The following is a 16,073-nucleotide window of genomic DNA, read 5'->3' as shown; positions in this document are numbered from 1 at the left end:
TTCCTTACATAGTTTTCTCAACAACTGGGTACCGACTGAACACATACTGACTAGCTGGCATATCCAAGTATATCCAGGAGACTACCTGGTGACGAAATAATGTGTTACACTACACTCTCACAGTGTTACATACCTGTAATCTCAACACATGGGAGGCACAGCCAGGAGGGTCAGCAATTCAAAGTCTCTTTGATTACATGGCCAGTTTGAGACCTCCTTAGCTGTATGAGACCCTATTTTAAAAACCACAAACAGCAATAACGAAACTGAACTAAGTAATACAAAATAAAACCATGAAGAGAAAGTAGAAGGGTCACCAAGTGAGTTTAGAGGTGAGTTCCCTGTCAGTGACAAATCACAGTGATGGGCATCTACCCTATAGAACATAGGAAGTAAGAAATATTTCTGTTTTTGTCAGGAGTTACTTAGCTTTGTGCTACTCCACCTGATGTTGTCATGTTTCCTTCTGTAGCATGAGTTTCACAAAATGGTTCCACATGTCTATAACTTAGCACAGACTCTCTATTAATCACAGGATTTATCAAGTTACAGTATCATACTACTGAAAATCTTGATAAACTCAACTAATAAATGTGGGCAGCCAGAGCACTCACTGGGCAACACTAACTTAGACATCGCTCTGCCTTTAACCAGCTGTGTAAGCCTGTGGTTACCATGAATCTCTAAGCTAATTTTCCTTATCAGTAAAAAATTTAAGCATTTAGACTACATTAATATTCTTCTAATTATTTAACCACATAAGTACCAATAAAACTAAGTAGTTTCTGTCCCTTTTTTATTCTAAAAATAAAAAAACACATTCCCCCAACACATAATCCAGTCATATCTAACAAAATATATTAAATAACTATTATTTAAAAGCCTGCAGACCTTGCAATCCTTGCTAGGGAGTGAAGACAGGGAGTTCAGCTGAGTAGCTGAGCTTGCTTGACCATCTCCAAGCCAAATGAGAGACTGCCGCAATAAAGATATAGGGATTGCCAGAAATGGACATCTGAGGCTGTCTCTGGCTTCTACACATGCACATACACTTCATATGCATAAACTTGCATGCACACACAAGCACCTACAGGTACAGACAATGAAAAGACAATCTGGATATGTAATATTCAGATTCTAAACAAATTTGACCCTAACTAGTTCAAGGTGCATTGTTCATCTTAAATTTAAAAGAATTTCCCAAGAAATTTTTTCATGCAATTTAGGCCACCTATAGTGAAATCGCATATGTATTCAAACTGGGGTAGCGGATTTAAAGTGTTACACTCAACTGGAAGGTACAAGTACAGCTCATCAGAGACTGAGGAGCCAGATGCACTGTTTTCAGATCCAAGAGTTAAAAACAAATTGCAGATAACAGGGCATTTAAAGAAGATTATAACAGGTCGATAATTACTTCACAGATAGACAAAAGTGCAGCGTTTAGGGTCAAGATTATATATAGTTATTAAATTCTAACACACAACAGAAGATGTAGCACAGCTTATGAATCATGTGCAGGTTTTTATCCAATAAATTCTTGAAGCATCGCAAGCATACAGCCTGTCCATAAAGACAAAGGAAATACTAGAACACTTACGGGCTATAGCTTCCTGTACAGTTTTGTGCAGAACACATTTTTTTTGTTTTTTATTTTATTTATTTATTTATTTATTTTTATTAACTTGAGTATTTCTTATATACATTTCTAGTGTTATTCCCTTTCCTGGTTTCCGGGCAAACATCCCCCTCCCCCCTCCCCTTCCTTATGGGTGTTCCCCTCCCAACCCTCCTCCCCTTGCCGCCCTCCCCCCAACAGTCTAGTTCACTGGGGGTTCAGTCTTAGCAGGACCAAGGGCTTCCCCTTCCACTGGTGCTCTTACTAGGATATTCATTGCTACCTATGAGGTCAGAGTCCAGGGTCAGTCCATGTATAGTCTTTAGGTAGTGGCCTAGTCCCTGGAAGCTCTGGTTGCTTGGCATTGTTGTACATATGGGGTCTCGAGCCCCTTCAAGCTCTTCCAGTTCTTTCTCTGATTCCTTCAACGGGGGTCCTATTCTCAGTTCAGTGGTTTGCTGCTGGCATTCGCCTCTGTATTTGCTGTATTCTGGCTGTGTCTCTCAGGAGCGATCTACATCCGGCTCCTGTTGGTCTGCACTTCTTTGCTTCATCCATCTTGTCTAATTGGGTGGCTGTATATGTATGGGCCACATGTGGGGCAGGCTCTGAATGGGTGCTCCTTCAGTCTCTGTTTTAATCTTTGCCTCTCTCTTCCCTGCCAAGGGTATTCTTGTTCCCCTTTTAAAGAAGGAGTGAAGCATTCACATTTTGATCATCCGTCTTGAGTTTCATTTGTTCTAGGCATCTAGGGTAATTCAAGGATTTGGGCTAATAGCCACTTATCAGAGAGTACATACCATGTGTGTTTTTCTGTGATTGGGTTACCTCACTCAGGATATTTTCCAGTCCCAACCATTTGCCTACGAATTTCATAAAGTCATTGTTTTTGATAGCTGAGTAATATTCCATTGTGTAGATGTACCACATTTTCTGTATCCATTCCTCTGTTGAAGGGCATCTGGGTTCTTTCCAGCTTCTGGCTATTATAAATAAGGCTGCGAAGAACATAGTGGAGCACGTGTCTTTTTTATATGTTGGGGCGTCTTGTGGGTATATGCCCAAGAGAGGTATAGCTGGATCCTCAGGCAGTTCAATGTCCAAATTTCTGAGGAACCTCCAGACTGATTTCCAGAATGGTTTTACCAGTCTGCAATCCCACCAACAATGGAGGAGCAGAACACATTTTTTTTTTCTTCTGCCAGATTCATTATAGACTTTTAGGCAAATTAGGTATTCTTCACTTCAGAACTAAAGATTTTAAAATTAAACTAAATTTCTATTTTAAAAATACTTGCTATAATCATCTCTCCCTCTCTCTCTGTGTGTGTATATATATATATATATATATATATATATATATATACACACACACACACACACACACACACACACATATATGGATATGCTGAGTGTAGTAGAACAGAAATATTTCTTAAAATATATGATTTTTATATTTGCTGAATAGGTACTTTCTTCTCTTTTTCCTTTTCTGTATATTTGGGTCATGGTTGGCACAGATTTATGCACCAGACAGTTTTTGTGCATCAATAAACAGCCTCAGGCCTATAAAGCATAATACAGGATACAGGACCCATATCACTTATATACCCCCTTTTGCCAGAATAAGACTTTAAAAATAATTTCAAAAATGGCTAAGCAGGAAACAGGCCAGCTGTGGAGAAGTAGACAGTTAAAATATTATAAAAGACATGTTTAACACCTGGCCCTTTGTCTTTGAGAGGATGGGAAAAACCCTGATGTAGGAGTTTTCAGTCTCACTGGTACAGGTGACTCAGACACAAAAGGATGCCAACTCAGAAAAACCCTGCTGAATACCAAGACGAACAGCCTCTCAACGGAAGCAGGCAAGGAATCCAGGCTAGTCCTAAGGATTGGGGAGAGACCAGGATTCTCACCTAAGGGGTCTTATGCTGGACGCTTGGCAGTGTTAGGGTATCAGTATAATCAAAATTAAAGTTTAAGGTCTTTAGGCCATTAATTGCACTGCTTCCAGAAGTAGGAGATGACATACTGATCCCATCTAGCTGTCATGAGAAGATTGGTACAGAACAAGTCTGACTCTAGCGTCTTCACCTGCTCTCTTTATAGATCTCTCTTCTAGTGGGTCTCTGTGATGTCACCTACCATGAGATTCCTCTGCTAGCAATGAAGCAATGACATTGTTAGGACTCTGAACCTCTTAAGCTGACAGTCAGGAAAATTTGTTTTATGAATTAACTTGCTCCATCTATTTTATTATAGCAACACACATGAACAAATATGGTAACTTCAATTTAAAACAACCTGTCCCAGCCAACAAGGCATTCTGTAACAGAGACACCAAAGCATAGAAGAGAGAAAAGTGAGAGTTGGGGAAGAGAATAAAACAGCAGGATGGGAGGAGAGGAAGGAGGGAAGGAAGAGAGACAGGTGGCTCTTTTTCACCTGCCTTACTGACCTGGATTTTTGGACCTGGAATGTGAAATGAGATCTTTTGATAATGACCTAAAAAGTATACACCATATTGATGGGAACTGAAACTTAAGATGGAGAAAAATGAAGAGGCATTTTTTTCCTGAGATAAAAAAGAAGACAAAGATATGGAAAGACATCTCTTTCTGTGTCCCTCTTTCCCACTGTCTCCCCCACCCGGCCCCCTCTTTTTAAGTTTCTGAGACACTATATAGTTAGTCCTTGTTGGACTTGAACTCACTCTGGAAACCAGACTGGCCTCAAACTCACAGCTTGCTTCACTCTCCTGAGTGCTGAGATTAAAGGTGTGTCTACCACAATGTCTGGCTACACAGCATTCTCTCCCTTGCTGTGCAAACTATTTAATTTAGATTCTTTTCCTGTCCTAGAGCAGCACAAAATGAACTGTATTTAACAGAGTGGCAGGATAGATATGGTGGATATTAATCTGAGTTATTAAGGAGCAGTTTGCTGTCATAGACTCTTGCAACTGTCTAATTACATTAACAAAATAAAATGAAGTTTAATACCTACACTTACAACTTGTTCCATGATACCTATCCATCCTGAGAAGAGATTTATACATACAGTTGATGAGCCAATGTGGCTATTTGTTCTAATTACCTTTGTAAACTTTGTAAACCCTCAAGGCATACAAAAGGTTTACATACCCCTTCCCCCAAGCTCCAGCAGCCAGGCTGTAGAGGCAAAAAGAAAAAACAAAAACAAACAAAACACCCAAGCCATTTCAGCCCCACCCCACCCCAAGACTTCCCTAAAGGGCTTACGTGTCAGTTGTTTTCTTTTTTTTTTTTTTTTTTGAGTTTATGACATTCTTCAATTTATTAGTTTTCTAACAGCTTTGTACTGATTATTAAGGGTACAAGGTTTTGAATAATTAAGAAAAATGTCAGTTGTTTTCTAAAGGCTATAATGGCCATTACCAGCCCCAGTGGTCAGGACCTAACCTACAAAGGAAAAAACATACCCTACCAATCCCCAACAATCAGACCACATAATCCCACAATCCCAGGCTCCCTGGAAAGCACCAATCCATCCCAAGAAACCCTATAAACCCTGTGTTCTCCCTATTCTCTGCTGCTTCTAACAACAGCAGAGGAACCCACCCTCCTGGGGCATTTGTTCCATCCCAATAAATCTCTTATGTGGGGTTTATTGTGTGCTGTGACTCTGTGGTATTCCTTGGCCAGGATCCCTTTTGGAATATAGCTACAACAAGTTCACTGGAGAAACTTTCTTGACAGCTAGCCAACCAGGATGGACACTGAGTGCCTTACTACCCCAGCTCAAGGGATTCAGTGTCCATTTCTGGCCTCTGCAGGCATCTGCATTCATATACTCCCCACTACACACAAGCACACATATATACAGGTGATTAAAAATAAGATTAAAAAAGAACAAGGAAACCCGTATATTGTGTATACAATTATCTTAAGGACATTTGCTTTATAACAAACTGATAAGACTAAAATACGAGTAGAAAGACATAAGTAACCAGCCTTTATAATTGTAATAAGTTGATTTCCTTCTTTATAACCATTGAAAATTTTCCACAAAGATCATGTCTTACTTTGATGACAGGAAGTATATTTGTGTCTTGTTTTGTTTCCTTTAGTGGTACAACCCAGGGTTGGCCTTGGCCTTGTACATACTACTCCAATTCTAGACTCTCAAGTACGAACACTACAAGACTGTGAGTATGCAATTATCTTTACTGATTCCAACTTTATTTGGAAAAGTGGAGTCAGAATGAAGAATAACAACAAAAACAAAGAGAAAACAGAAAAAAGTGTCTTTAAAGCAGAATTTTATTCACACTTATTCTTTTAAATATTCTTGCTGTTTTGAATTATTACTTCCTAGTTTTGTAGTTCAATTCAACAATCTACAAATATATTTACTTCTATATATTTATCCTATTTCTACTACTACTTTCTATTATAATCTACTAGAACATAATTTCCCATCCTGTATACAGCAAGTTGGGCATAGCAGCACATTCCTGTAAATATCAGCACTTGCTAGGCAATGTTAGCCTATGTAGAAAAATCTGAGGACAATGCTACACAGCAAGACCTTGTCTCCTAAATAAACAGGCAAACAAAGAAAACCCAATATATACTTTGACAAAATGAACACAGGTTATCTTTCAAAAATAGCTTTTGCTTAATATTATGTGTGTGCACACATATGCGCATGTATGCATGTACATACACAAACACACACACAGACACACACAGACACCCCCCCCCACACACAAACACACACACACACACACACACACACACACACACACACACACACACACACACAAGGGAGGTCTCTTGTTATTTTTGTCTCATTGCATCCTACTGGCTAACTGGCCTGTGAGCTTCCAGATAGATTCACACACAAGTGTCTGGGTTTATACTTGATGGATAGATTCCAATTCGTCAGGCCTGTACACCAAGTGCCTTTATGCAATGAGCCATCTCTCTGGCCTGACATTAATTATCTTAAGTGTATCTTTGGCTGGTATTATTTTAAAATTTAATGTATTTTATCGTTTTGTTTCAATTTCTAGCTAAAAGTTCCATAAATTAGAAGGAAATAGTACGTCTTTGCAGTCTGGGTAGAGTTCCTTTGCTATTCCATCATGTTTTCGGTTAAAACTGGTTTCTGTCTTTCCTCTTATGTTCATATGACTTACTTTCCTATTACTCCTATCAGGCCTGACAAAGCCAGTGCTTAAAATTTGATCTGCCAAGTAATTCAGAGGAGCACCATTTAATATTTAACAGGAAATATACATTATTCCTGATGTAAAATTCAGAATAGGATAATATGCAATTTTAGTCATCAAGAAACCATAAATGCCCTGGTTTAAATTTGTTTATTATATAATGATAGCTATCATTGCCTCTTAATTCCAAGAATAACTGGATGTTTATTCTGCAAGAAAAGTTACACATGACCTCAACTATTTAATGTGAAACTCTGAAAGAAACAGGAAACTTTATTTGGTATGTTTTCAGGAAATTGTGTTTCACGTTGATATTGCTTTATAAAAAACATCTCTTATATCAAACACACCATTAATTCTGAATCTCAACCACTGCTACAAAACAAGTTCAACCTTACAGAACTGGAACACTTGTTGAAGGTCACAGCACTGTAGTTATGTCTGAACCCATCTATTTTCCTGAGCACATATAGCTCTTTCTTCTACCCTACAGGCATATTCTGATTTTACTATAATTTAATTACTTTCCCATTATACAGTATTTCTGATCATACTTAATGACAAATGAAAATTATCACTTTAAGTACAAAATGGTTAATGATATACATCCTAATTTTAGAATTGTCAAAATACAAATTCATTGAAATTCAAGTATCCTGACAGCACAGTATACATGCCCTGTGTCTACAACTCTGTTATAACTCCTCTCTGAGTTCACTCAGGTTAGTTTAGGTTTAAGGATTACCTTAAAGGGTTGCATCTCACAATGACACATATATAGGAAAATGTCATGCTGTACACTAAAAAAGCAAAACAAAGAAACAAAAAAAATTAACTGATAGGCAAGAGGATATATCCTTAAGGTACAACATACAAGTTAGGAAAGAAAAAAAAAAAACACAGACAAGTTGGTACGATGCTAAAATACTTAAACTACATGTTTAGTAAACTAGAGTAAACGAATTACCCATATCGTCACAAAAATGCCTGAAATCTTCCAATGCAATTTAAAGCAAGAATATAAATGACACTGGTGAGGTTTCCACATTCACAGTTTACAGTATGCCAGTTTACTTCACTCAGGCGTAGTCATCTCTTCCAGTGAGTATTTCTCTTCTACTCACATGCTTTGTGAATACAGTAAGCATCAGTACGGCAGATGCCTTGTTAGGAAGGTTAAAGAATTCTTTACTGGCTTTTTCAAAACTATTAGAAAATATTTTTTTGGCATCAATGCTAATTTTTTAAAAATGTAAAAACATATTTTTTTGCTGTAAAATGAAAATAAGAAAAACCACAAAGTGCTATTTTAGAATAAAAGGCAGAAGGACGCTGTGATTTCTCAAAGGCACTTCCATAGCGTATCCTACTGTACTTTGATTTTCTCAGTTCTGGTTGGGTTTCCTGTCATACATGGCGTCCCACAGCACGGTGCATAAACTCATCAGGCTCGCACTCCACTTAACTCAGGAAACGGATTGGCTTTTTCACATTTGTAATAAGCGTATCTTGAAAAGCAAATTTTAGTATTTTAATTCTGCAAATTTATTTTAGAGTACATTAGGAAACAATAATTATCTATATTAAAATGTTTTAACTATTTTGTATCCTGTAAAGAAATATATCAAAACAGGTGTATCATAAATACTGACAAATTTTATCGGAAACAATCATATTTCCAGGTATGACTCGGTAAAACATATGATTAATTATATTATATAATCATGTAAAAATGTTAGATTATTAGCCTATCAGATCAGTACTGATTTCATCTATAGTGTAAAAGAATGACAGTAGATAATCTGTTTTGCTAAAATTGTTAATAAAATATTGCTATGATAAAAAAGCACATAACTTCCTTAAGTAGGCAGTTTTTCCATTAATAGTTCACAACATAAGCAACAATATACTATAACCTTTGTTACTGTTGGCTTCTCGTGATTAAACTAAGTCTTGCTATGTAGCTCAGACTGCCTTTAGACTCTTGTAGCCTACCAAATTGATTCTTTTTTAACTTGATCACTGGCTATAATTTTGGAACAGAAATGATATATTACTAGTAGCCCCAAAGTACAACACTCAATTAAAAACGACAAGGTGAAAAGACATTTACACATTTTTCCCCTAGGGAAAATGTTATCAGAACTACAAATATGCTTAGCATCCAAAGCCCAACAGGAAGCTTGGAGTTGTTTAACCCTACTCACTAGCAAGGAGGAAATCCGAAGTTTACATTAAAAACAAACAAACAAACAAACAAATAAACAAACAAACAACCTAAAGCAGTTAGAGAGAATGAAACACCATAGATTAAATATTTAGACCTTTAGCAAGGGGCTAGAGATGGCTTTGGCTGCTCTTCCAGACAGAAGCTCAATTCTCAGCACTCGAACAGCAGCTCGCATCAGTCTGTAACTCCAGTTCTGAGGAGTCTGACACCCTCATACAGACATGTATACAGGCAAAGTACCAATGCACAGTCAAAGTAAACAAACAAACAGACTTAGCAAATCTACCTTCCATCCCAGATTTGTTCTATAGGACTCTCATGGACAGAACAGTACAAAGCATTTCCTTTTCTTTCTTTTCCTTTTTACAGATTTTTACATGTCTTAAAGCATCAAAGGCTAAATCAAAACGCAGAAAGACTAGTGAAGCACATTTCAGTAAACTGCAATCGCTGTGCACAAGGGCCAAAGCTACTACATCAGACAGGAAGTGGTATTTTACATGAGAATGATTTCTCTTTCAGTAATGCTAAATTCAGAAACCTATAACCCAACCTGTATGTCATAGAAAATCCCAGAGGTCAAATGAATAGTTAAAGTATTAGAAAGTCCTTTTTATGGGTCAGTTATAAGCTTCAAATTTAAAAGAACTTTTAAGCGCAGATCATTTTAATATTTTCCATAAATCTTCACAATACATAAAATCTAGACATTCAATCTCCCATATTACCAGGTTCAATTAAATGTGCTTGTTTAATGTATTGTGTCAAGATACTCCTTGGGGAGATTGCTCTATGAAGTTTCCAAAGAGGCACAAATGTCAAAACTATTTACTTGAAAACAAATACATTGATATTTTTGTTTTTATACATCAGTTACAAAATTTTAATTTCTTATTGCAAAAAAATGGACAAAGTAAATACATTAAAAATTGTGTTCCTGCTACTAGAGTAATTCTATTGTAACTGATCACCAAGAAATGCCAATTGGATCAGCTGGTATGTAATGCGTATGTGGTTCCAGAAAATCTAACATAAGGATATTAGGTAAGTTTTCTATGAATAAAAGTTCACAATTTATTACTGTTCAAAAAGAGTAGCACACTAGAATGAAAAAGTAAAAGAGAATTCTCCCTGCTTATCTCATCTTGTGGTAGACAGACCTGTCATGCAAACTCTATAGCTTTTCTCAATAAAGGAATTTGAACAAGGATGAAGAGAGAAAAGTAACAAGAACAGTCACCATACTTCAATCTGCAGTACGATCTTTGAATATATGATCTGGAAAAGAAGCCACTTTAAAAGAAAGATGTCTATTCATTTAACCATGTCAGACAAGGTAGCTTCACTTTGGGTATGTAAGTTGACACAGTTGTTGAGATCTCCATCAAGGATAACTCAGGAAGAACTAAGAAATATATTTAAAGAACACAATACTCAGTCTACTTTATACCACACATGCAAGTGGGTGCACTTAATTATGTCTGTATTTGACGGTGCCAGAGGTAGATGCCATGTATCTTCCTGTCCCACTCAGACTCTCTTACTAAATCCAGAACTCGTTCTGTTGGTTGGATTGGCTCGTCAGCAAGCTCCAGAGACCTGCCAGTCTCTGTCCCTCCCAGTGCTAGGGTTACAGATACAGAGTGCAACACCAGGCTTTTATGGAGATGCTGGTGATCTGCACTGATGTCCTGATGCTTACCTGTACAGGATGCACTTTACCCACTGAGCCATCTCCTCAGTCCCACTACCTGTGTATTCTTTTTTTTTCTTTTCTTTTTTTCAGAGCTGGGGACTGAACCCAGGGCCTTGCGCTTGCTCTACCACTGAGCTAAATCCCCAACCCCTACCTGTGATATTCTTATGGAAGGTGCATACCGCAAAAACTTAGGAAATTGTATTTTATAAAACAAATGCCCTATGTTCATTAAAAATTGATAAGTATAAAAGTTAAGGAAAAAAACTAAGGAACTGTCCATAACTAGTCACAAAAATATGGAAATTAAATTTTTATATGTACCTAATTCAATCTATGAGCCTAACAGTACTACTTTGTAGTAAAGGTCATTACTGAGACAGAACACTGGAGCGAATCTGAGGAAAAGACAGGAATGCACGCACAGAAGCTCTCTGATTTTTGCTGGTCATATTTGTAAATGTAGGATGATGGAAACCACTGCTGGGTTTTCATGCAGAGCTGAGACTGTATCTTCAGAAAAACTCCTCTGTTACAGGACATTTACTATTTATACCCATGGAATGAATATAGTAAATTATTCACCAATTGTAAAAATATTGGTTTGTCACTTATTATCATATACCTATACTTTAGTGCTAAATTGCTATAAAACACCCAAACCCAAACTACTGATTAACAATGTGAACCAAGTGAACCAAGCAAAACCAAGTCAGTTGTGATGAAAAGAGTATTTTACAGAGTCTAGAAATATTTTCAACTTTTTATGTACATTATAAATATCTTCAGGCATAGAAATTAAAATACAATGTTACATAGAATTAAATTAAATGTCACTTTGTTTTGCTTCATTTGGAGGCCTCTGGTGAAAAGAACAATAAAAGAGAAGTAAGTTTGGGAGAGCTCTTCAGACAGCTTCTAAAGAGGAAAGGACTGTAATAAAATGGGAACAGGAAGCCATTAAACTAAGGCACCAGGAAGGAAGGAAGCACCTGAAAGACTAGGAAGTGATTCACCAAGTTAAATGCTGATGAGAGGCTTCGAGTGAGGCGGGGCATTTGGTTTACACAGATGGATGGAAGGAGAGGTGTAGGGATGGAGAAATGGGGACCACTTTGTAGGCACAAAGCATTAGTGAATGATAGAAACTGTCTTTTGAAAAACCAATAATCTTGAAGTTTAAGAAACAGTTTCATAAGGCATCTGTGTTAAGCTAGGATAAATTTTGATACTTAAGACTACCACATTAGAGGAGTTCGAGAAAGGATTGAAGGAGCTGAAGGAGTTTGCAACCCCATAAGAACAACAATATCATCCAACCAGAGCTCTCAGGGACTAAAGCACCACCCAAAGAGTGCACATGGACAGACTCATGACTCCAGGTGCGTGTGTAGCAGAGGATGGCCTTGCTGGGCACCAATGGGAGAAGCCCTTGGTCCTGCCAAGGCTGGAGCCCCCAGTGTAGGGGAATGTTAGGGCAGGGAGGTGGGAAGGTAGGGGTGGTTAGGGAGGGGAAGCATACCCTTATAGAAGAAGGGAGACGGGTGATGGGATAGGGGGCTTATGGACCAGAAACCAGGAAAGGGAATAACATTTGAAATGTAAATTTAAAAATGTCCAGTTAAAAAACAACAACAACAACAACAAAAAAGACTATTTCTGGGGCTGGAGAGATGGCTCAGTGGTTAAGAGCACTGACTGCTCTTCCAGAGGTCCTGAGTTCAAATCCCAGCAACCACATGGTGGCTCACAGCCATCTGTAATGGGATCTGATGTCCTCTTTAGGTGTGTCTGAGGACAGCTACAGTCAGTGTGTTCCTATATATAAAATAAATAAATCTTTAAATAAAAAGGAATATTTCTGATTCAACAACATTGTAAAAATAAAATTAACTTTTAGAATAACAATTTCATTAAATTTGACATCAATTCCATATTGATTCAACTTATTTAAAAAAGTGACTCTCATACTACAATAAGCATTTTTTCCATTATCACGCTATGGAATAATAATGTTAACCTATACCTACTCATTAAGTCCTCATTCAAATATATTCAGCACTTCTGAGAAATAAGTGCAAGGACTCACTTCAGGGGCTTTAAACAAACAAACAAACAAATAGAAACTATTCACTGCCATAATTTAAAGGTAAAAAACTGATACTCTGAAGAAATTCAGAGTTTATTTTAGAAGATAACTGGTAAACTTATTTGATTCTTATCTTTTCTACTTAAATAAAATAAGTTTAGATCATTAAAATTAGATCTTTTTAAAACATCCTGAGTCTGTGAAACAACCTTAATTTACTTTATCTTAAGATGAATCATCTCCGAAATAAAATAGGATTTTATTGTTAAGCTTTTTGACTAACAGTTCTTCCCTGCTATGGCCTCAATGCAATAAATTAGCAGAGACATTATCCTATTATAACAATAGTTAATATTCTAGAGTAATACAGAGGACATACAAAACAGTTAAATATTTATATAGATGAAATTTATGTTGTATATTATAGTTTTCTTAATTTTCAAAATCAGAAAGGATGTTGTGATATAAAAAAATTATCAAAATGAAAGGAAACTTTTTTTTAAGACTGTTACTCCTTACCTTAGAAGATGAAGAATCACATTCCTGACATATCCATCCATAGCCTGTTTGTTTAGGAGATTTTTTCAAAGGAGGATCTAAACAGCCAAAATGGTAGCACAGTCTGCATTCATCACATCTGTAGGGCAAGCAGAGTCATAGTGTATCTAAATGTTGAAACTACTTATTTCAAAGACAAAAGAACAAAGTGTTACACATAACAACTCTAACATTTAATTCTAATCTTTGCTCAGGAAATTCTGAAATTTACATTTATAATAAAGAAGATCTAAATCTTAAAGAAATATTGTAGAGGAAAAATTTAAACAATATAATTTGCAAGTAACAAACTACGATAAAAAGTTAAGAGTATATAAATGTTAAGATATGAATGAATAAATATATGTAATCATATGTGCAAAGAATTAGCAATCAAAATTCAATTTTGAATGAAGGGTATTAATGATTTGTCTAGTAGACAGTTCACAGACGTCTAAGCTGTAATTACTGCCATTCAATTTATATTTCATTTCTGTATTTTTCCAAGTTACAGTATACTGTAAATGAACGTTCTAAATTCCTAACATTTATAGCATGCTAACAAAATCTACAGCAGAAATAATCTTTTTATGTTAAGTAACAGAATATTTAAATATACAGGAAGAAGCCACTTCAAGGACTGTATGTTATTCTCACTAGTTTTTTTCAAGTTCTCTCTGTGTACTGTTACTTCTGAGGATAATTTACACTTAGCAGATAATTTGATAGTCTCTTGCCTCATATGATGTACATAATCTAAGGAAACTACCATACCTATTCTTCGCTTCAGACAATCTCATCCTGCTGACAATGAAGAAAAATCTGTATTATTTCAGTGATTTTTAAAATGAATTTTGCATCAACTGGAATCACAAAATCGAGAAACTAGTATCAAAATGGGTTTTATTTCTGATTTTCTTTGTATTTTAAATTACAAAGGAGTACTTTTTTAACCAATCGAATTCTCTTTATTAGTCATTTCTCACTGGCTAGAGCCCTCTAAGTCAATTAACTTATAACTAAAACACCAAAGGAGGAATTTACTAAGCAGGTTGCTTGAGTACAACACAAAATTCCTAGTCAATAAGCATTGGGAAAATTAGAAAGGAGCTATTCTTATGCATATGCCAAAAAGAAAAGTAACTTTAAAAATGATCACAATAAAGGAAACAATAATCTATACTTTTAGCCAGAATTCCTTATCATGCTACAAAAACCTAGCCTTTCAAGGACCCATTTCAGAATTCCAGAGTCAAATCATGCAGGCACACCAAGTACAAGATAGTTACCCACCATGGCTTACTCACTATTGCTCCAAAACTCAGTCCTTGTCACTGAAATAAGTAAATGAACTTTTCTCAAAACTCTGAGAACCAGGAAATGAACTTAAATTGTACGTTTACTGAAATTCCAGTTATAGAAGTGAAAAAAATAAAACTGGTAAATGCTATATATTATACCATTGTTTGAAATAAGACATCTAAAAATACAGTAAAAATTAAATGGTCAAATAACTGTTTCTCTGATGTTTAAAAATAAGATCATATAGCTAATATCAAATGTAAAATAAGGATATCATATAGTAAGCCCACAGAATTAATACTCAGGATCTTTCTTTGTCATTTGAATATATTTACCTTTCACTAACTAAAATTTCCATTACACTAAATACTACAATTGAAAAAAAACATTTAAGTAAGATTGTTTCTAAGTTGGTAAGAAGGTTTGGAGTCATAGATAGGAAGGCAACACTGCTTTAAGTGTAGGGAATAGAATATGTCACTAATTTTTGATGGAAATGTTATAAAGAATTCCATTATTTGGTTCATCAGGGAGAATATATACAATATTTAGGATCATCAGCTTGAATTACAGTTGGTGCTTTGTTTTTGTGTAAAAATACTATTCATCTGCTGTTTTGTCTGACTTTTTTATGTTCAATTTTTTTCAGGTCTTCAAGGTTCTTACTTGCTTAAAATCTACCACACATTGCCTCTAATAGTATCAGTATATTTTTACAACCATAATTTTCTTACAGAACTTCTGTATGCAGAAATTAGGCCACCAAAACTATTAAGGCTATGCAAATTGACAGTGTTTGAAATGAGGCATCTAAAAACACATTAAAATTTTTAAATGATCCAATACCTGTTCTGGTATTGGGAGCTCTTTCAGAAGATGCTGTGAAGCATTTGCTCTTTAGAGATGACCTAATTCTTCCTGACACCTTCATCAGGATACATTTCAGGTCGTCTTTTTCATGATGGCAGACAATGGGGGTGTTAGGATAGTTCTCTAAGGTCCTCGCTTACTCACCAGTAAGTAAAGGCTTCAAGTCCAAGTTTAAATACCATAAAGCGGTGGTCTCTATCCTAGCAACCACCAAAATCCAAGAGAGAGAAAGAAAAACATAGAAAAATACCCCACTTGAAGTCAATAGTTTGCCAAGTAAATAATATGATATTCAAAGAAATTTTACAGGTTATTTCATATAGAAAAATTTCATTAATTCTGATAAATTGAAACAAAATCATAATTGAAAGTACTAGTAACAAGTATATCCTACATGGCAGAGATGAAATCAAGCAGAATTTGCAAAAATTTGTGTTAACTAGGCCTACTGACAAATTTATGAGATACCATTAAAACATAGAGTATTGAAGTTTAAAATAGTAGACTGTATAT

General features: G+C 35.9%; 1 protein-coding gene across 9 annotated transcripts in view; it reads right to left on the bottom strand.

Annotated features, from left to right (window-relative positions):
• The window catches only part of Phf14 (PHD finger protein 14), a 186,147-nt gene that overhangs the window by 32,688 nt on the left and 137,386 nt on the right, over positions 1-16,073 (bottom strand). For 3 of the 9 annotated variants that reach the window (XM_006236105.5, XM_006236104.5, XM_039108097.2), the window contains 2 exons: positions 14,163-14,192; positions 13,371-13,488 (listed from right to left, as the gene is read on the bottom strand). The exons of 1 other annotated variant lie outside the window; for it this stretch is intronic. In XM_006236105.5, coding sequence (XP_006236167.1) covers positions 13,371-13,488; positions 14,163-14,192 — 148 coding nt within the window. Of the gene's footprint in view, positions 1-7,581; positions 7,637-13,370; positions 13,489-14,162; positions 14,193-16,073 lie in introns of those variants that run through there. 5 more of the 9 variants (XM_063286469.1, NM_001398908.1, XM_063286470.1 and 2 more) reach the window with 4 other exon arrangements.

The sequence above is a fragment of the Rattus norvegicus genome, chromosome 4 (assembly GCF_036323735.1).
Source record: "Rattus norvegicus strain BN/NHsdMcwi chromosome 4, GRCr8, whole genome shotgun sequence".
Taxonomy (NCBI): domain Eukaryota; kingdom Metazoa; phylum Chordata; class Mammalia; order Rodentia; family Muridae; genus Rattus; species Rattus norvegicus.
Note: the sequence above shows the minus strand (reverse complement) of the source record. Positions and strands in the feature narration are given on the sequence as shown.